This window comes from Callithrix jacchus, chromosome 17 (assembly GCF_049354715.1).
Source record: "Callithrix jacchus isolate 240 chromosome 17, calJac240_pri, whole genome shotgun sequence".
NCBI lineage: Eukaryota > Metazoa > Chordata > Mammalia > Primates > Cebidae > Callithrix > Callithrix jacchus.
This window is the reverse complement of record NC_133518.1, coordinates 45857179-45879165: the sequence shown is the minus strand read 5'-3', so window position 1 is coordinate 45879165 and position 21987 is coordinate 45857179. Positions and strand designations below refer to the sequence as shown.

At 52.3% G+C, this 21987-nt stretch overlaps 1 protein-coding gene across 2 annotated transcripts in view; it reads left to right on the top strand.

The window, feature by feature from the left end:
* The window catches only part of ESYT3 (extended synaptotagmin 3), a 47148-nt gene that overhangs the window by 14231 nt on the left and 10930 nt on the right, over positions 1 to 21987 (top strand). For both annotated transcript variants that reach the window (XM_035278710.3, XM_002759573.6), the window contains exons 2-15: positions 2686 to 2727; positions 5342 to 5476; positions 7957 to 8033; positions 9565 to 9631; positions 10310 to 10399; positions 10949 to 11004; positions 13952 to 14072; positions 16821 to 16991; positions 17866 to 17948; positions 20034 to 20082; positions 20581 to 20670; positions 21117 to 21179; positions 21282 to 21344; positions 21894 to 21962. In XM_035278710.3, coding sequence (XP_035134601.1) covers positions 2686 to 2727; positions 5342 to 5476; positions 7957 to 8033; positions 9565 to 9631; positions 10310 to 10399; positions 10949 to 11004; positions 13952 to 14072; positions 16821 to 16991; positions 17866 to 17948; positions 20034 to 20082; positions 20581 to 20670; positions 21117 to 21179; positions 21282 to 21344; positions 21894 to 21962 — 1176 coding nt within the window. The remainder of the gene's footprint in view (positions 1 to 2685; positions 2728 to 5341; positions 5477 to 7956; positions 8034 to 9564; positions 9632 to 10309; positions 10400 to 10948; positions 11005 to 13951; positions 14073 to 16820; positions 16992 to 17865; positions 17949 to 20033; positions 20083 to 20580; positions 20671 to 21116; positions 21180 to 21281; positions 21345 to 21893; positions 21963 to 21987) is intronic.

Genomic DNA, 21987 nt, shown 5'->3' with positions numbered 1-21987 from the left:
ATAGGCATGAGACACAGCTCCCGGCCTTGCTTCCTACATTTCAACATGTATGTGGGTCACCCTGAGGCAAGGGGTGGGCTGGTTATTGATTCCCAACCCTGACTGAACTCCAGCATCATACCAGGAGCTTGTGAAAAATAAGTTGGCGAGCTCCACCCTGGTACACTCTGATTCAGTGGCATGAGGCAGCTGAGGAATCTTCATCTGACCAACTCCCAAGGGTGGCTGGGGTTGGGCCCACCAAACAGGATCACCTTTCAGGGTCCAGAGATCAGAACTACTCAGCTCCTGAAGTCACAAAACCACCTGGGCCAGGGGTGTGGGGTGGGCAGCGCGATGCCTGGGCTGGAAGGAGGGCAGCTACTGGTGAGGCCAGCAGGCTTCTCTGAGGGTGCCCCCTCTTCCCACCTCAGCACTGATCCTGTCCCAGAGTGATCTGTTAATCACCTGCCTGCGAGTTCCTTGAGGGCAAGAACTGTGCTTCATTCATTCATTCCACAAGTATTTATTGAGACCTTCATATGTTAGAAATGGGCTTTAATGGGGGTGAGGCTCAGTCAGTCCTCCTAGAGCTTCTAGTATTGGGAGGTAGGCAGTAAGACCAGGCAGCTCAGGTAAAGTGTATTAAATGCTGCAATAGGGAACCAGCAGGCGCCTCACTTATGCCCAACTTGGGAGACCCAGAGAGGCTTCCTGCAAGTGATGTCTAAGATAGTGATAAATGAATGAATCAAAGGGGCGTAGGAAAGACTGTTTCAGATATACAGAATGGCACATGCAGGCCTTCGGTAGGAACAGAAAAGGTAAAGGTGGTTGGATTGAAAAGGCCCAGTGGGAGTGGGCAATGAGGCCATGTCAGCCAGTGGGACAGTCCCTCCACTATTCCACCCACCTTCCTCTGTTTCCCCTTCCTGCACTTGAGCTGAGTCCCCTCTCTAGGCCCATGTGCAGGAGTTTTTACTTTATTTACTGAGCAATGTAATAGGAAGCGATGGAAGGGTCTCACCTTCCATTTGCCTGGTTTCCAGCTGGGACCTGACCCAGGTGGCTGCAGAGAATGTGTGCTGAGCAGGTGGCATCACCCACACTGAGCTGGATGGGCTGATCTGAGCTCCTGCCGACTCTCCCCACAATTCCTTTCCCCATCGATCTCCTCTGCCAGCCGCACCTCTGGGAACCAGGCTGTGTTATCTCTTCCTTACCTGGGAATATCAATTCCTCTGAGTTAGTATAGACCACTGCCCAGAGCAAGGGAAACTGAGGCTGGAAGAATAGTGTGGTGTCCCAAGAGTCTCAGAAGCACTGGACTCCTCTGACCAGTCAAGGCTGTTCAAAACTGTAGTAGGAGAATTGAATTGCCCTTTGCCCCGCTTTGGGAATGGCTGTGATCCTGGGCCAGGGCATATGTGTGAGTCTTTAGGGCAACCCCAAAGCTGGCTCAGGACCTAGCACTTGGTAGGTGTGCAGTAGGTGTGTGAGCTGCAGGGGCCCATCTACTCAGTCCCAGGACAATGGCCCTTCTGAGCTTCCAGATTGGGAGGGCCGCACCTTTCTCCATCGTGGGGGGTCCCAGGCCCACTCTGAGTCTGACCCCAAGCCAGCCTCTTGCTCAGGGGACTAGGGGCATAGCCACAGTGATGGCCGTGGCTGCCATTTTGGTGATCAGTGTTTTGTGCAGGTACCCTGTACATGTGCACACCTACTCCTCTGTAAGAAAACCCCTGGGGGAATGAGAAGCTCAGCAGACAGAGGCAGAGACAGACTCCTGGAGGGGCTAAGCACTCTCAGAATTATGTCATGCACATGTCAGCCAACAGGTCCATCCTGCCACTACTCCACCCACCTTCCGCTGTTCCCCGTTCCGGCACTGGGGTTCCCCCAGCAAGTGGAGCTGGAGTGGCTAGGGGTTGTGACCCCATAGTTGGAAGCTCTGTGACTATAGGAAGGGCCTAAGCGGAAGGGAGGAGGCTTGGAAGGGGCTTCTGGAGCAGAGGTGGGCAGAGTGGGAGGGGCGCCCCACAGCACCTCACTCCTTAGTTGTCCATGAAAATATCAAGCTAAGTGCTTATCACTGGGTGATAGAAATCTCTAGAATTTTTTTGTTTTGCTTAGCTGATTTTTACATTTTCTAATTTTTCTACAGAGACTACATATTGTGTCACTGAAATGAATAAGGGGGATGGGATTTGTAAGGAGTACCCTGAGTATTATCCTGGCATCCAGGTTGGGTCCTGTGCTTCCCCAAGAGTGGGGATTTACTTTCGTGTCCAAACAGGCAATTTCCAGCCCTCCCTTTCCGCCTGCCTTCCCTGTCCTCTCCCACCTTGGCCTCCAGGCGCGGAGGCCTGTCCTGCCCACCACCGCAGGCCCATAAACACCCAGGCACGCGCTGCGCGCCTCTGAGCTGGGTTGTACCGTGGAATCGGTGCCAGCTGTTGGATCATTGCCTGTTTATTTGCCACCTGCCCCACTGGATGGTGCGCTGTTTGAGGGCAAGACCGGTTCTGAGTTGCCAGGGCTTGGCGCCGACTGCATGCGGAGAGTGTGCTGGTGACCCATGTGGAGGTGGTGGGAGGAAGGGTCAGGGGCGCAGGGGTGGAGTGGGGAACCCACCAGGCTGGCTTGCTTGGTTCCCAGAGGGTGTACGGCTTCAAGTCTAACTTCCCCTCGGGGCTTCTTTCCTAGATCCATTTCCCGGACGTGGAGCGGGTCGAGTGGGCCAACAAGGTAAGGCCGCTGGCAGGGCCAGACGCAGCCAGCCTACCCCTCCCCACGGCTGTCACCCCAGCAGCCTGATGAGGGCCTCGCGACAGGCAGTTCCCTTGCCTGACGGGGTAGGGATGCTCCCCTTCCCTCTTCTGTCACCAGAATGGCATTCTTTTGTTAATGACAAAACAATATAATCTCCACTGGCCCACCAGGCCAGGAGCTGCACTTTCCTAGGGAGAGGAAGACATGAATTAGACAACAGCTTCTGGACATCCTGGTTTCCTGCCTAGATCCAACACCATTGCTGCGCAGTCTTGGGCAGATTGCCTAATGCCTCTGAGCTGGTTTCCTTATCCGTAAAATAGGAATAATTAGGGTCCTCGCCCTGGCTTGATCCACTGACATTGTTGTGTAATTGCTGTTAGGTCATCCCTGGGAACTCCCCTTGGACTCTGCTGCCAGATGTCCCCAGGAGGCCCCTGCTGGATGATGACCCCTGGCCGAGCCCTCACCAGCAGGAATCCCGACTTCACAGAGGAGGAACCAGAGGCCTGCCTCTCCCTGATCTGCCCAGACGTGTCCCTAACCATGAAGGCTCCATGGCAGCCCCCACCTCAAGTCTCCTGACTGAGGAATTTTTCTAATACAAACCTTGCCTCTGGGAGGAGGCTTAGCCCATAGCAGGGATGACTTAGGTATAAGAAAGGACTTCCTGATGGATGTTGATCCAAGATTGGTATTTTCACATTACCAGAAGTGTCATTGCTGAGTGCATCAGAAAGCATTCCCTGGCCGGGCCTGGTAGCTCACATCTGTGGCCCAACTCCTTGGGAGACCAAGGCAGGAGATCGCTTCAGCCCAAGAGTTCAAGGCCAGCCTAGGCAACATAGCAAGGCTCCATCTCAAAAACAATAACAGTAACAAAAAAGAACAGAGAACATTCTCAGCCTCTGGGTAAATCTGGAAGAAGCAGGTTGCCGCTTTAAGAGGAGCAGCTGGATTTCTGGGGATTTGTGCAGGACCCAGTGCCTCTGGGCAAGCCTTGTAGTGTTCCTCCTGCACTGTGTTAGCTGGTTCACGGATCTCTCCCTGTGTTAACGTCTTTCTTTCAGAAACACAGAGGCCTCCACATGGCACTGGAGATACAGGACTGTTGGGATATGAGGCTCCCACCTTCATCTTGGATGGGGGGACAGGGACAGTTGTGTAGGTAAACCACATACTAGGGCACAGACTGTGGCCTAATGAGCTTTATACTTAGGAGGCACTTGGCCACTGACAAACCAGCAAGACAGGAAGGTGAGACCCGACCCGAGAAAGGAGAACCTGGGGCTTGGAGAGGCCTTTGAGTGATGGGAACAATGAGCCCTAAAGTCTCACAGCCTTCAGTCTTCTCCAGTGATGGCTTTGGAAGGGCACAGGAGGAAGGACATGCATCTTTAAACTGAAGCTCAAGCCCATAGGAAAGAAGAAAGAGCCCCAGAGTTTGGGACCAGCTTAGGTAACATGGGGGGACCCATCTCTACAAAAACATTAAAAAATAGCCAGGTGTGCCGGTGCACGCTTGTGGTCCCAGCCACCCAGGAGGCTGTGGTGGGAGATTACCTAAGCCTGGGAGGTCGAGGCTGCAGTGAGCTGTAACTGCGTCACTGCACTCCAGCCTGGGTGACAGAGTGAGACCTTGTCTCAAAGAAGAAAAAAGGAGACCGGGTCCAGTGGGACTCATGCCTGTAATCCCAGTACTTTGGGAAGCCAAGGCGGGCAGATCACTTGCAGCCAGGAGTTTGAGACCCCTGGGCAAATGTTGAAACCCCATCTCTACTAAAAATACAACAACAACAACAAAGTGAACCGGACGTGGTGTCAGGCACCTGTAATCCCAGCTACTTGGGAGGCTGAGGCGGGAGAATCGCTTGAACCCAGGAGGTGGAGGTTGCAGTGAGCTGAGATCATGCTACTGCAGTCTAGTGTGGGTGACAAGAGTGAAATTCCATCTCAAAAAAAAAAAAGAAGACATGGAGAAGCCTCGCCCCAAACAGAGCATATCTGCTGGCTGGCCCTCCCTCCATTCTCCTCTGATTTCCACCCTCCTCCCTTATCTCTGCCACCTTCCTTCTCCCCAGGTCCTACACTTAGCTCCCAAACCAGTGCAGTGAGTCATTCTGCTGTAGAAATTGGGCAAAGGCTGCCTTTTCTGATTGCTAGAAACTAAATCTATAGGAAACAATTTAACTTTCTGTTCTGTAATGTTTTTCTTAAACCTCTGGCATCTGTTACTTATTTTTTTAAACCACAATGTAGAATGAACTCATGTTTTAACACAGAACTAAAGGGCTCCATAATATTTAGTGTAGTGAATTAGTAGTTCATGGTGCTCTGCAAAATAGCACCAAATCTTGGGGTCCTGCTGCCTGCATGACAGTGGGAACCACGGCTGCAGTTATCAGATGTTTGATGGACAGACAGATGAACAGGTGAGCAGACGGGTGGGCAGCAGGCAGGTGAGTGCTGCAGCATAGGGACCCTCACCCTGAGACCAGGCTGCAGAGAATCAGGACCTTGTCCTATGCAGCTGTGGGTCTGCAGTGGGGGCACAGACCTGACTATCAAGGGCCTCTTCCTGTCTTCACAGATCATCTCTCAGACCTGGCCCTACCTCAGCATGATCATGGAAACCAAGTTCCGGGAGAAACTTGAACCCAAGATCCGGGAGAAGAGCGTCCATCTGAGGACCTTTACCTTTACCAAGCTCTACTTTGGACAGAAGGTGGGTGTGTCTTGGAGGGTCAGCCTGGGCTGGCTGTGCAGCCTTTTCTCTGTCCCTGACCTTTCTCCCACCTAGGTCAGTTATATGACTGCAAAGATCCCACTGGACCTTACAGGAGTATACCTCCCCTCACCTGCATTTCCCAGCCTGTCAGCCTCAGTAGACACCCTTCTCCCCCATCCCTGCACCACCATCTCCCCAGGTTCCAAGGAAGTCTGGCTCAGAGGAAACATGGGAAATATTTCTACATTTATTTTCTCCTTCCTTTCCTTTCTTTGATGGAGTCTTGCTCTGTCGCCAGGCTGGAACCTCTGCCTCCCGGGTTCAAGTGATTCCCCTGCCTCAGCCTTCTAAGCAACTAGGACTACAGGCACGTGCCACCACACCTGGCTAATTTTTAGTATTTTAGTAGAGGTGAGGTTTCACCGTGTTGGCCAGGATGGTCTCGATCTCCTGACCTCATGATCTGCCCACCTCAGCCTCCCAATGTGCTGGGATTACAGGCCTGAGCCACGGTGCCCAGCCATTTCCACTTTTCTTAAGCAAAACTTGGAAGACATGCCATGCTGGTAGCCAGACAGAAAGATGGAAATCACAGTCGCTAACCTCGGTGCTGGTGAACACACGCTCATACTTTGGATAGTCAGTGCTGCCAAGCGCTTTATATTTTCTACTAAGTGGCTGGTGTGTCACTCAGTGTGACGAGTCCATGCTAGTTCTGTGAAGATCAGTAGGTGTCCCAGGATGAAATGGTCTGTGGCCAGTGAAATTTGTATTGGCACACCTAGCACCACTGTCCCTGTTCTAGACTGGGCTTCCTGTTTCAGACTTGGCACCCTACTCCTCCTGCCTTGAAGTGACCCCAGTGACTTGAGTAGTTTGGTCATCCAGAATATATCCCCTGGGCAGAGACCACTGTGACCCAGTGAATGAGAGGCACTGGGAACGAGCAGGTGTCCGAGTACAGGCCAGCCTGCTGAGAGCTGTCTGCCAGCCCTGCCTGGCTAGCCCCGGCGCAGGGGTGCATTAGGCAGGCCTGAGCCCTGGAGATTGGGATTTCTGCCACTCAACCTGGCTTGTGCCAGCATCTGTTGGTTCATGCGTTCTTTCCTTGTTTCATTCACCTGTGACTTACTGAGCACGTGCTGTGTGCTGGGCATCATAGAGTTGGGTGTGGCTGCACCCCTTCCTGTGGGAGGGACACATCGACTGGTGGATGGCAACATGGCAGTGTATGCATGCATGATGGCAGAGGAATGCGAGTTCAGAAATGGAGGGGTGGAGGGGCTGTGGGAGTCAGGGAAGACTTCCAGGAAGAGGTGATGTCTCTGTTGGCTTTTGAAGAATTCAGCAGGCTAAGAGCCAAGAGGCTTGCAGAGTGCTGTGTTCACAGCGGAGCCTGCTCAGCCAGGCTGTCCTCTGGTGGTTGTGCCTATGGCAGGTGTCCCCAACTCTCAGTACCAGGCTGCACAGCATGAGGTCAGCAGCTGGGGCGAGCATTGCTGCCTAAGCTCCACCTTGTGCCAGATCAGCAGTGGCATTAGATTCTCACAGGAGCACAAACCTTACTGTGAACTGCACATGTGAGGGATCTAGGCTGTGTGCTCCTTATGAGAACCGAATGCTTGATGTTCTGAGGTGGAAGAGTTTCTTCCCAAAACTATTCCCTGCCTCACCCCCAGTCTGTGGAAAAAGTGTCTTCCAAGAAACTGGACCCTGGTGCCCGAAAGGTTGGGGACCGTTGGTCTATGGGATGTAGAGTGCTGGCAAGCAATCCTAAGAAACGATATTTACCACTTCAGGAGAACCTGGCGGGGAAGCTGCTGGCCTGCCACATGTCCCAGCCCTGCAGGAGAAACACCTGCCTCTTGATCCTGGCATCCAACGCTCTTCATGTCCTGTCCCTCCCTCTTCCCCTCTGCTCTCCCATTCCCCACATGTCCCCTCCTCTCCTTCTTGGGGTCACAGAGGATTCCTCCCCACACCCTCCTGGGCTTGACTAGGACCCAGTGCACTCAGCACACCCCCTTTCTTCACATATCCCTAAGCATTAAAAACAATTATTTTTTTCAGCTGCCACAAGTGTTCGTTCACACCCATGAGTATGGCTAGCTTCCTCCAGTCCCCATGCCCCAGTGCTACCTGTGCTGTGGTGCCAGTGACTTGACTTCTCTAAGCTCCAGTTTCCTGTAAAGGGAAAGGACCCACTTCTAAAGTTTGCTATGGGACATGAACATGGCCCTGGCTGCAGGGCCACTCTGTGTGGCTGTGTGAATAGTGGCAGGAAGGGAGAGAAAGGAGGGGACACTTTCTGGGGAAGGAAGTCTCAGGGCTGCAGGAGAGATTTACATGTCTGTGCCTCATCCTGGAAGTGTGGTGGTCATGCTTGGTTCTGGCAAAACCCAGTGCCAGGTGAAGGGCTGGCAGCTGTCCCCTGCTGCAAGAAGCCTATGACCTAGCCCTTTTGGCATTTCTTCCAGTGCCCCAGGGTGAACGGTGTCAAGGCACACACTAACAAGTGCAACCGAAGACGTGTGACTGTGGACCTGCAGATATGGTGAGCCCTGCCACCTGTGCGGCCGGGTATGGGCTTCAGGGGTGCAGGGGATGCTCTGTGGGAACAGCCAGTTTGAAGATGGAGTAGCATATATATACCCTGACTTGGGATGTGGAACCCCTCACAGGACCCCCTGCCCCAGCTTCTCCCATCCCCTGGCACACTCTGGGTTCCAAGGCCCAGGCAGCAGAGCTTTCTTGGAAGCTGGGACTGGGTCACTTTGAGGGTCAGACCAGCTGCCTCAGAGAGGATGTGTCTAGTGGGAGCAAGTGTGACAAGATGATGTGAGGACTCATGTGAACTTCAAACACAGGCCATGAGAGGTCAGCTGGAGACCTGGGCTCTGCGGCACCCCAGGAAAATAGAGAATGCAAAGACATGTAAGTGACTAGTTCAGGGGGTTGGGCAAGGACAGCTCTTTGAAATGAGGTTCATAGTGAGCATGAGTCAGGAAGAAGGGAGATTCAATCCAGGAAGTCATCCTGGAAGTCGGAAGATTTGAATTGCCCTTTAAAAGACAAAGGACCAGCTCCTGAGGATCCAGAGTGTTGCCATTCCTTTTGTGTCTCATTCTGTCGTTAACCTAGAGGCTGGCAGTAAGAGCATGTTGGGAAGATAGGAGCCAGTTCTTGGGACCACCAATCCCCATGTGGGGGCTGGTCCCAAGTATGTGGGGATGGTGACAGGCTGTTGGGTGTTCCCAGGCCCTGGGGCTCTGCCACAAGATCCTTGCAGGAATACTCAGGGCACATGGAGGTTGTGTGGCCCACTCAGCTGCCCAGGCAGTCCCCGGGGTTCCCATCTCTCCTGTCCTGCTCACTCCTGCCCTTTCAAGAAGCACTTGGCCTTTGCGTGACTTGTGACATCGGGCCCCTCTGCCCAGGCCCTGCATATGTCTGATGGCTGCGCTCTCCCTCCCCTGAGTCTCCTTCAGTGCTTTCCCAGGACCTGCTGATCCTTACCCTCAGGGGCACCTATTCTGAACCCCCTATGCCCATCACCTGGCGAGAGCCACTAGGTGGACTTGGGCTTCTGTGCTGAAGTCTGAGGCCTTGTTACCTTTGCCCACCTCCACCAGTCCTAGCAGCACCAGGAACAGTGGCTGGATGTAAGCAGTGGGGGCTGCTTCTGTGTCCCCGTGAAAGATACCTGGGCAGAGATGGGGCAGGGGGATGGCAGTGGTGGAGAGGTGGACAGTGTGTTTACCAAGAGCCCCTCCTTTTCACCTTTGTGGTGTCATGGATGAGGGGGTGCCCAGAGTCACTGCTCTCATGGTCAGAGATGGGGATATGCTTGGGATACCTGAATGCAGGGGCCCAAGGGGGCTGCCTCTTGGGGCCTGGGCTTGGGTCAGGTCTGGGCAAAGCTGAGAAAGGCTGAGGCTACTAGGCCATGTGCCCAGTGCATAGAGCTCAGGGTTAGCAGCTGGCTGCTGGCCTCAGGCTGTGTGACACTGGGCAAGTTTTCCAACCTCTCTGAGCAAGTGGACCTACCCCTCCTCCCTACCTTCCTTCTCTACCCACCATTTCAGCTATGTAGGAGACTGTGAGATCAGTGTGGAACTGCAGAAGATTCAGGCTGGTGTGAACGGGATCCAGGTGGGTGGAGCCCGGCAGGGCTGCTTCTGTTCCAGCCCCTAGGGTAGGGATCAGGGAAGGGGGAGGCCAGCTCCTTCCAGAGTAGGTGGCAGAAGGCAGTGGTGACACTAAACACAGAGGCTGGTGTCTACAGAGGAGCTGCAGGCCTGAGGTCATACGGCCAGGAAGTGGTGGCTGGCTTCATCAACCCACTGCTGTCCTCTAGAGACCTCCAGCCTGATCTGTGACTGCAAAGGGCCAGCGAGAGGCTTTGGCTGCCTGGGAGAGGTGGTGTTCACAGAGCAATAGAAAGCCACTGCTTGGAGACTGAGGTGGACCCAGGAGGTGAAAATAACTCTCAGTGGGAGTAGAAAGCTGATTTGGGCCTGGAGATCATTCCGGGGTCCCTGCTGGCTGGGCCAGCCCAAAACTTGCCAAAGGCTATATGTCTCCCAGGCCAGCACACCAGTGGAAGGCAGTGGGGCTTGCTCGGGGACCCTCGGTAGCCGGCAAGGGGTGGCAGCTATGTCCAGGCCTCGGTACATTAAGTGTGGCTCCTGCTGTGAGAGCAGGTGGCCCAGGGCACGTGGTCCTGACATGTGGGGTGGCATGGACATGAAATGAGGCAGCAGATGGCTCAGCTGAGCCCAGCAAGGATGGGGAGAAAGGAGGCCTCACAGGCCGTCTGTGCCTATCCAGTTGCAGGGCACCCTGCGGGTCATCCTGGAGCCCCTACTAGTGGACAAGCCCTTTGTGGGAGCTGTAACTGTGTTCTTCCTTCAGAAACCGGTAAGTCCCCGGGACCACGGTAAGCCTGCTGCTCCCTGGGAGTAGGCACTGGTCTGCTGGGCCCTAGACGTAGGGTTTGAGTCCAAGAATGGACATTGTCCAAGCCCACTGAGACCTGGGCAGTCACATTCCCTATCTCATTTAATCCTTAAGGCAGCTTGAGCTAGACTCCACCCTCCCCAAGATGAGGCAGCTAAGCTCAGAGAGGGTCACGCAGATGGTCTGAAGTGGAGCTGAGACTCAAACTCAGCTTTCAAAGTCCAGGCCAGCCAATGGCCATGAGGATGATCCCACTCCTATGGGAAGATGTGGCCCGGCCCCATCCTCAACTAGGCCTGGGCCCTCAATACTGCTAGATGCCTGAGCTGGGCTGGGAGGGGGCCTCGCCTGCCTGGCACCCCAGCAAAGCGTGCTTGGCCTGCTTCCCCCCAACTCCCACCCTAGTAGGCTGGGTTCTCCATTCACATGGGTGTGAGTCTCTTGGCAGGGGGTTCTCAGCCCTGGCCTCCCAGCCCTTTCCAGCCTAATAGCCTCCCTCTGCCCCTGAAGCACCTACAGATCAACTGGACAGGCCTGACCAACCTGCTGGATGCGCCAGGAATCAAGTAGGTGCCTGGGAGAGCCTCAAGGGAGATCCTAAGTTTGGTGGCCTCTAGGGCTCTGCAGCCAGTGATGGGAGCTGTGTAATGGTAGTGCCTTGCCTCCTGGCACACTCTGCAGAGGGGAAAGCCTTGGTCTGTTTGGAGTGGGAGTGGGAGGCTAACAGTGTTGTGTAGCTTCTGTGGGTGGGCACTGTGCCCAGTACTGCTGCCCCCACACCACACACCATACCACATACATCACATACACACACCACACACACACACCCCACACACCACATACACACCACACACACCCATCACTACACACCACACACCACATACCCTACACACCACACACCACATACACCACATACACACACACACACCCATCACTACACACCACACATCACACACAAACACGACATAACACACACCACACACACACCACCACCGCACACATACACTACACACATCACACACACACTGCACACCATATACCACACACCACACACATCTCCCTCACACAACACACATCACACATCATACACACCACATACACCCACACACCACATACCACACACAGACCACATACCACACACCACATGCACAACACATAACACACACAACACACATCACATACACATACACACCACATACACCACATAACTACATATATACATCACACACATACATCCGCACATCACATACCCACCACACATACACACCACATACCACACACCACATACCCTATACACCATACCACACACCACATACACAACACACACACCCCACACCACACATATGCACACACACCACACCACACATATACACACACACCACTTATACACATACACATACTGCACACCACATACATACCCCACATACACACCACACCACATACACACATACCACACACATCACGTACACACACTACACACCACACACACCCCCACCACACATCACACACACACACACCCTCCACACCCCCACTATACACACACTGCACACACACCACACACCACATATACACACCACACACATCTCACACACCACACACATCCACACACCACACACCAGATACACACCACACACCCCCCACCACACACACATACCCCCACCATACACACACTGCACACACCACACCACACCCACACTGCACACACCACACCACACACTACACACCCCCCACCACACACACATACCCCCACCATACACACACTGCACACACCACACCACACACACACTGCACACACCACACCACACACTACACACACCACACCACACACTACATATACACACCACACACATCCCACACACATACATCCACGCACACCACACACCAGATACACACCACACACCCCCACAAACACTACACACATCACACACATACCACACACCACACACCACATACACACCACACATATACACAACACACATCACACACATACATCCACACACACCACATACACCACATACCACATATACCACACACCACATATACACACCACACACACTACATTACACATACATCCACACACCACACATACATATACCACACACCACATACACACACACACACACACTCTACATACACACCACATATACCATATACATCACACACATCCACACCACACACACCACACATACATCCACATATCACACACATACACCACACATCACATACACACACACACCCATGGAGTGGGAAGAACTGCTTTGCCGAACATTGAGCTGATGTTCAGGTCCCTGTCCTGGTGCAGGGGGCAAGTGGCTCTTATCTGTTGAGGTGTGGTCCAAGGGGAGGCTGTGTGGTGCCTCTAGTGCCTCTAGAACCAGAGGCAGCCAGCTCCTGGCTCTGTCACTTAGCAGCTGAGTGACTGTGGAGAAGTGGTTTCACCTCTCTGGCCTCTTCCTCAGTAAAAGGGGAGGCTGGTTGCTCTGTCTTAGGTCCCTCGGAGGACACTCAGGTGTGTGGAGGCAGCACATTGGGTGTGGACACATGAGTGTCCTCCTTTCTTTCTTACTCCATCCCTCCCCAAACCAAGTGTGTGGTGAGAAGCCTATGTGACTTCCCCGACCATGATCACAAACATAGGCATGTAAGGGCACTGTCACAGCAGAGGCCAGTGAAGAGGAGGTGGTCCTGGAATCTCACCATCTGGGGGCAAGTGAAGGCTGCTCGCAGAGCCCCAGGCCCCATGAGAGGAGCAGAGAAGGGCACCAGCCCCATTGGAAGGAAGGGACACTTGGACTGGCAAGGGCTGGCACCCGCTGGCTCACCAGGCTCAGGAGAGGGCCACTGACTCACTCACTCACTGACCTCTGCATGGATCTCACCCACTCTGGACAGAGAATCAGGCATGTGTTCTTTTATTCAAAAAGTATTTACTGAGCATTTACACCATGCCAGCCCTGTTCCAGGCACCATCCCTGTCCCCCAGTACCAGGAAGTGGAGTCAGGCAGTGAACAAAGAGAATGTGAGTGACATCAAGGAGGAGGGCTCTCACAGCACTTATTGTGGACTAGATGCTGCTCTCAGCACCTTACCCAGATGCCAACAACCCCAGGAGTACCCATTATTAGCCCCAGGTTAGAGGTGAGGATGCTGAGGTCCAGAGAGGTTAGAGACTTGCCAAGGCCACACAGCTAGTGGATGGTGGAGCTGAGATTCTAACACAGGCTTCAGCCTTGCTCTTAGCCACTGTGCTGTGTGACTTCCAAGAACAAAGCAGCCTGGAGGCAGAGGGAGTTGGGGATGTGCAGGTGGGAGGACTGCTATTGAGATAAAATGTCAGGGGCTGTCACAATGTATAGGCACCCCCACTGCTATCCAGGTAAGGCGGGTTAGGGCTGTTGTCCAGGTGAGGCCCACCCTGCCAAGCTGGGCTCCTGGTTCCTGCTAGGGATGGAGTGGCAGATGGCATGGGGAGGCGGTGCCACCCTTCCACAGCTGGTCCTGCCTGTGTCCAGTGAGGTGTCAGACAGCCTGCTGGAGGACCTCATTGCTGCCCACCTGGTGCTGCCCAACCGTGTGACTGTGCCTGTGAAGAAGGGGCTGGACCTGACCAACCTACGCTTCCCTCTGCCCTGCGTGAGTACCCAGTACCAGCCACAGAGTAGCTGGGGGGCGCTGACACCTCACATGCATTCTCAGATGGTAATCCTTATTTCTGCCCCCTAAGGGCACAGCATCCCCAGTTTTTTAGGGAGGAGACTGAGGCTCAGGAAGGTTGACTTGCCCAAAATCACCCATCTAAGAAGGAGCAGAACCCAGGGTGGCATTCTTTCTGCGCTCCTGGTCCTCCCGGGTAGCTTGTGTTGGAGACTTTGCGGGCAGTAAGCCCCATAAAACTCGGAACCTCCTATTCTCCCTTCAGGAAGGCAATGCTCCCCTGACTCTGTCAGTTTGGTGCTGGGAAGAATATTTGGGTCTACTGGGAAGGAGAGTCTCAGTTGAACCGGGACATGGCTTCCTTGAGTGCTGAGCCCCACTGTCCCCCACATCCTCAGCTCATCTCAGGAGGCCCCTGAGGATAACCATATGGTCTCCCTACAGAAAAGTGCCCTGGGTGTGTGTGGGCATGAGCCCCTTGGGGCTGGGAGTCAGGGCCTCAGGAAAGGGAAAGTGCCCATTTTTACCATCAGCACCAGGTGGGAAGCATCGTCTTCTCACACTTGGCCTGATGCACGCTGCTCCTCACGCCTGCGCCACACACAGAGGCAAGGCCCAGGAGGACACAGGCCTGCTGGGAGGCAGCACAAATATCCTCTCAGCCTTCACATGTGGTGCATTGGCTTTACTTTACACCAGTGCTTGATGGTCTCAGAATAATGGGATAAACACCATCGCCCACATCATCATTACTAAAGACATTTTGTCCTTGGGGTGTATCCCACTTGGGATACTGTAAATTTGATACTGTCAGATTTACTGTCTTTTAAACCTACTTGGCATAGTTCCTCTGTGTGTTTGTGACAACTGACCATAAATATTACATTGACTTGTTTCATTCTATTCTCCATTTTTAGGGTTTTTTACCTTAACTTTCTTTTACAATTATGTAAAGTAGTTGTATATTTCTAAAGTCCAATTAAAAACCAAACTATATTTTAAGGAGTCTGGATTCTATCCCTTGTTCCCTCCACCTACTCCCCACCCTTCACTTATAAGTAATGGTTTATCCTCCCATTTTATTGATTGGTTGATGGAGTCTTGCTCTGTTGCCTAGCTAGGCTGGAATGCAGTGGCACAATCACAGCTCATTGCAGCCTCCGCCTCTAGGGCTCCAGCAATCTTCTCACCTCAGCCTTCTGAGTAGCTGGGACCACAGGTGTGCACCACCACACCTGGCTAATTTTTGTATTTTTTTGTAGAGACAGGGTTTTGCCATGTTGGCCAGGCTGATCTCAAACTCCTGGGTTCAAGTGATCTACCCACCTCAGCCTCCCAAAGTGCTGGGATTACAAGCATGAGCCACCACACCCAACCTTTGTTACTTAATATGAACAAATACGTATGTATGGTCATATGATACATATTTGCTTACATTCAAATTCTCCCTTTCTTTGATAGATGGCAGCATAGTAAAGTTTCCCCCAGGCTGTTTTTGTTTTTTTGAGATGGAGTCTTGCTCTGTCGCCCAGGCTGGAGTGCAGTGGCGCAAACTTGTCTCACTGCAACCTCGGCCTCCTGGGTTCAAGCGATTCTCCAGCTTCAGCCTCCCAAGTAGCTGGGACTAGAGGCAAGTACCACCGAGCCTGGCTAATTTTTGTATTTTTAGTAGCGACCAGGTTTCACCATGTTGGCGAGGCTGGTCTAGAACACCCAACCTCAGGTGATCCACCTACCCTGGCCTCCCAAAGTGCTGGGACTATAGGCATGAGCACTGCACCTGGCCCTCAGTATGCTTTTAACACTGAGTATGTTTTGGGGATCATGCCATGACAGTGTAGATTAGAGATCTTCCACATTCCTTTTAAGAGCTGCAAAGTACTTCACTATGGGAATGTACTGAAGTTTATTCAACACAGTAACTATTGATGGACCATTATGTTGTGTTGGGTCTTTTGCTATCACAAATAGTAGTGTAATGAATAGCCTTGCATACATGTCTTTTTAGATTTTTGCTAGTATGCCATTGGAATAGATTCCTAGAAGTAAGATTTCTGAGTAAAGAGTAAATGCATGTGTATTTCCTGATATTAAAAAAAAAAAAAAATTCTAGGAAGGAGATACACCTCAAAGCCCATGAACTATGCTGTCCTAATTCCTGTGCCCGTCTTTGTTAACGGAGTTACATTCCTTTTCTTTTAAACATCTATCCATGTAAGTGTGGGGTCAGGGTCTTCCCTAATAGCATAGCCCAGAGTGTGGTGGAGATGAGGCTCAGTGCTGGGGCCTTTAGGAGTGCAGGGACCTACTGTCAGCAGCTGGCAGTGCCCAGGGAACCAGGAGAAGGGATGCTAGGACTCAGTCTATATGTAGGACACACAACAGAGGGGGCTGGAGTAAAGGAGGAAGCCTCGTTAGGTATCATGATTGTTGGCACAGGAGAGAGACCAATAGCTGCAGTTGAATAAGCCATTCATGTGGCAGTTTGGAGGCAGGGAGTGGGGAGGCCAGGGATATGGGCAAGGCATACTGGTGGAGAGAGCCCTGCCATCACTTGCTGTGTGGCCTTGGCCAGGTCACTGTCATATCAGGCTTCTGTCTCCCAGTCCAGACCATGGAGGGGGCAATGTGGGGGCAGCAGTGATCTCTGATGGCTTTAGCTCTGATACTCCAGGACTTGGGGGCCCCAGGAAGCAGGTGTGAGCCCTGGGCATGGGCTTTTTCCAGGGGGTGATCAGAGTGCACTTGCTGGAGGCAGAGAAGCTGGCCCAGAAGGACAACTTTCTGGGGCTCCGAGGCAAGTCAGATCCCTACGCCAAGGTAAGCATCGGCCTGCAGCATTTCCGGAGTAGGACCATCTACAGGAACCTGGATCCCACCTGGAATGAGGTGTTTGAGGTAAGGGTCTCCTTGGTTGCTCCTGGCATCTCTTGATCCCTCTAGCCTTCACTCTGGATCAAGCCAGGCAGAGGCAAGGGAGGGCCTTTCCCTTGTGGCTCTCACATACCAAGGGGCAACCCTAGGCGGGGAGTGAGCCTTGGAGACAGGCAGGTCTATGGAATTCCCACTCCTGTATCTACCACGCTTCCAGAGTGGGCTACTCTGGCTCGACTACAGGACCAGTGCGAAGACAAATTCCTACCTCTTTTCTCCTTCCAACTGTGTTACAAAATTTCAAATCAAAGAGAAACAGCCTTAGAGACATTTCTGCTCCACTCCTCAGCCTCCCCTGTCAGAGCCAAATACCAGGATCCTGAAATTCTTAAGTTCAGCCATAATCCCTACTATTTGAAGGGTGGGAACCACAGCCTGTTAAGGCCCCCCAGATTACATACTCCAGGAGAGCCACATCCTAGGTGACCCCTTTCAACTTCCCCTCCCAATATACCATCTGGATGCTCTGTTATATTTGGGGTGAGGCAGTGAAAGCAGAGGTGATAGAGGGCAGCTTGGGGCTTCCTGGTATTGCAGACCTATGGGGGCCAGGAGAATGTGATGGACACGTGCTCTGGACACTGCACGGCCCACACAGAACAAACAGTAGCCACTGACCCCTGGACATCCACTCTGCCATGGGCTTGCACATGTTTTCTCTAATCTTCTCTTCCCCACTGCAGGGGAGGGGCCTTACTCACTTCTTATGGGTGGGGTTCTCCAGGCACTGAGGAAGTCAGGAATCTGCTAGCATTCCAAGCCATGATTTGGCTCCCCTTGGGTCTTACATAAGGTCAACTGTTGTCTGTAGGTCATGACACCCTCTCTTTCCTTCTAGTTCATGGTGTATGAAGTCCCTGGGCAGGACCTGGAGGTAGACCTGTATGATGAGGATACCGACAGGGATGACTTCCTGGGCAGGTGAGGAGGAGGATGCACAGCTGGGCCTGAAGGCAGGCTTCTGTCTCTGGGGGTGCTGGGCTGGGCCTTGGACATAGATACCCTGCTTCTGCCTCTCTGGTCACCCTGACATGGTGACTGTGCCAGGCAACCTGCCTCACCATTCTACTTTCCTACCACAAACCTTCCCAGATGTCTCCCAAGTGCCCAGCCCTGACCTAGGCCCTGGGGGGCACAGAGAGGACCCCAAGGTTTGTATTCCATGGCTCTGCTTTCTGCCTTCTTGATAATGTACCAAGTCCCCCTGTGGAGTAGTGGATAAGGCTGGGATGGATGGCCAGATGCCCGGTCCTAAGGAACCCTGGGCCATGTTCTAGGGGTTAGAACCTAGCCCCTTCAGGGGTATGGGTTGACAAAAATGGCCAGGGTGGGGCTGACTATCCAAATTTCACTTAACATGTATTTTGGTCCAGCAGTCCTACTTCCAGGATCTCCTCTAAAAGCCCTACTATCTGAAATGTTTATTGCAGAACTATCCATAGAAGAAAAACCACCACCATCCCCCCAAATGAATATCTAATCTCAGAGGACATTGGCTGAATGTTTGAATAAAGTTTCCATTGCCAAACTAGAGAATATTCTACAGCTCTGAAAAACAAGTAGAATCTCAGTGTATTAACCTGGAGGGACACCCATTATGAAATGGGGGAGAGCAGCTGAGCATAACATTTCATGAGTCATCATCTGGGAGAGGAACCCTGAATGAGTATTTTTGCATGTGTTCATGTGAGCAGAGAAAGGCTGGCTGTTACACCACTTATCTCAGATGAGGAAGCAGAAAAGGCAGGTTTACCCAAATTTTCAGATTCCTGTATTGTTTAGCTTGTTTCCAGGATCATGTAATTTTGAAAAGTAGAAACTAAACAAACTGGGAGGGGCACAGTCTGACAGTTTAAGAAACAAGTAGGATCTATGTGTATTAGCCTGGATGTTAATACTCAGATTCACCACTGGATGTTGCTTATTTTTTATTATCTTCATGAAAACAGCTGCAATTTTTGTAATGTCGAAGATTAGAAGTGTGGCTTGTGGGTCATGCTTTATTAATAACTGATTTCAGGTATATTTTGAGCTTAAGCACATTTCTTACCGTTACATAGAATTACGTTTTCCTCTCTGGCCATCAGGACCTTCTAGTTGGGCTTGGCTCAGGGTGAGATAGGGGCAAGCTGAGGTGTGGGTGTTACCTCCCCTCACACATACCTGCTGTCTTGGTCCATATTTTGTTGCTATAAGGGATACTCGAGGTCAGGTAATTTATAAGGAAAAGAGGATTGTCTGGCTCATGGTTCTGCAGGTTTACTCATGGCAGAAGGTGAGGGAGAAACAGGTATGTCACAGCTATGGCAAGAGAGAGGAAGCAAGAGGAGGGGGATGTCCCAGCTTCTTTTTAACAACCAAATCTTGCATGAGCTCATTACTGTGGGGAGGGCACCAAGCCATTCATGAGAGATCTGCCCCCATGACCCAAACACTTCTCACTAGGCACCCCAACCTTTAACATTGGGGATCACATTTCAACTTGAGATGTGGAGGAGACAGACATCCAAACTACATTTACATGCCAACAATACTTACCCCTTGCAGGGTACCTGGGGTAGTTTTGGAAATGAAGGGGCATCTGGGGTTATTAACGTGACTGAGAGGTGGTGCCTCTGGCATTTAGAGGGCGCAGGACCAGAAGGCCAAATTCCTGCAATGCATGGGTAGTTTTGCACAATGAAGAATCATCCCACTCAAAATGCCAGTTGCACTGTCATTGAGAAATCCAGAAGTGATGTGTCCAGTAGCCTCTGCTTGTCCCCTCTGGGGATGGGAGCACCCTGCCTCACCAGGTAGCACACCCAGTGGAAGCAGCCCTGACGGTAGGTAGTCTTTCCTTCACTTGAGCTGACACTGGTCCCCCATTGGTTCCTTGGGGTAAGATCCTGTCTTAATGGCTTCACTCAGATAACTGAAAACAGAGTCCGGACTGGGCCTCCATGCCCTCTGCTGCTTTCTTCCTCTGCACTGACCCAATCAATCCCCTCTCCCTATATATTCCAGCCTGCAGATCTGCCTCAGAGACGTCATGACCAGCAGAGTGGTGGATGAGGTACAGTTAGTGCTTGTAACCCCCGGGATTTCAAGGTATCCCTTTCCTGTGGACAGCTCCAGTAGGTTGCTTCAGCCCAGCTATTCTTATGCTGTGGTCCCCCTCTGTGCTAGGCTGCACACATGTCCATCCTCAGGGGCAAGAGCTGGGTGAGGCACAGACGGCTCCAGGGAACTCCCCAGGGTATTCTCCAGGGCCTTCTGGTTGGAAGACGTTTCCCTGGAAAATGCTCACAGACTAAGGACCCCAGCAGTGGACAGTCACATTACCAAGGAGGGCAGGCTGGGCCTGCATTTTTCTTAATCCCACAGTGTAGCACTTCTTTTTATAAGCACATCTCCCAGTCCCTCTGAGCCCAAAGCATACCCTGTCTGGGCTGGTCCACCTTTTCCCTGGATTCTCTACTAGGGTCCCACCAGGTCCCAGGACTGAGCTGCCCAAAGAGCATCAGTAGCATCTCCCTGCCCTTTCCCTGAGCTTTCTGCCCCCATCCCACAGTGGTTCGTCCTGAATGACACAACCAGCGGGCGGCTGCACCTGCGGTTGGAGTGGCTTTCACTGCTCACTGACCAGGAAGCTCTGACCGAGGTGAGTGCAGGGTGTCAAGGGCTCCCTAGCAGAAAGGTGGAGGAGCACATGTGCCAGCTGTGTGCAGGTGGAGGAAGGGAAGGAGATAATGCCTCCTGTTCTTGCTCACCTCCTGGAGAGCTGTACCTCAGCCTGTTTCCACACAGGGCAGCTCCTGATGGCTTTCAGCAAATGTCCTCTGAGTATCATCATCTTTAGATGGTGAGGTCCTTAGAACTCTGTGTCAATCAATGTCTGTCCTCCCAGTTCATAGGGAAATCCCCTCAGTGTCTAACTTGAATCTGCCATGCGCCAGTTATATTCTTAACCTTAACAAAAAGCTAGGTTGTGAGAGGTCTTCCGGCAGCTAGTCTGGAGTGTGAAGACTAGTTGGCTCTCTTCTGCCATGAGTAGGCTTTCTCTTCTGCCACTGGGAGTACTCAGTGAGGGTCTGCGTCTGTTTGCAGAACCATGGTGGCCTTTCTACTGCCATTCTCATTGTCTTCTTGGAGAGTGCCTGCAACTTGCCGGTGAGTGGTGAAATGTCCAGAGTGTCACACACATGCAACGAAAGTGCCCATCACTTCCAAATGGTCCTGTGTTAATTTAACCCCCTTATTCCTGTGCTGCAGAAAAACCCTTTTGACTACCTGAACGGCGAATATCGAGCCAAAAAACTCTCCAGATTTGCCAGAGTAAGTGAGTATATGGCTGAAAACTCCAGGGAAGGCAAAACACAGCTTCTCTCCCCAGAGTAACCGCAACCCTGTGTCTTCTGGGCCACCATCTGCACACACAGCCTGGGGATAAAAGAGGTGTTGATTGTGGAGTCTACTGTGTGCCAGGCACTAGGCTTGGTAACTCATCCCCCACATTTGTTATCCCTGAGTCTCACCGTCATTCATGTTTATTACCATTTTATGGGTCACACAGCTAAGAGCAGGAGCCAAAACTTGATTCCACTCTGTTTCCATAGCCCCAGGGAACAAGAGCCTGTGCCAGGTCAGGCCCCACTCTGGCTTCTGGTGTTTTAACTTGGAACTGCATTCTGGGGTCAGTCCTGTCCTGGGCCTTGCATAGTAATGACAGCCCAGGGGGTCTGGGGCACCAGAGTAGCTTTCTCTCAAAAAGAAGTAACTGGCTGGCCTCAGTTCCCCCCGATGCTCCTAGTGGGTGGGGGTAGGACTGTCTCAAGCTGATATTGACTATGCCACCTTCACTGTTACGGATTTGATTCCTCACAGAACAAGCTCAGCAGAGACCCCTCTTCCTATGTCAAGCTATCAGTAGGCAAGAAGACACATACAAGTAAGGTAAGACAGCTTGGTGTGTAGGAAA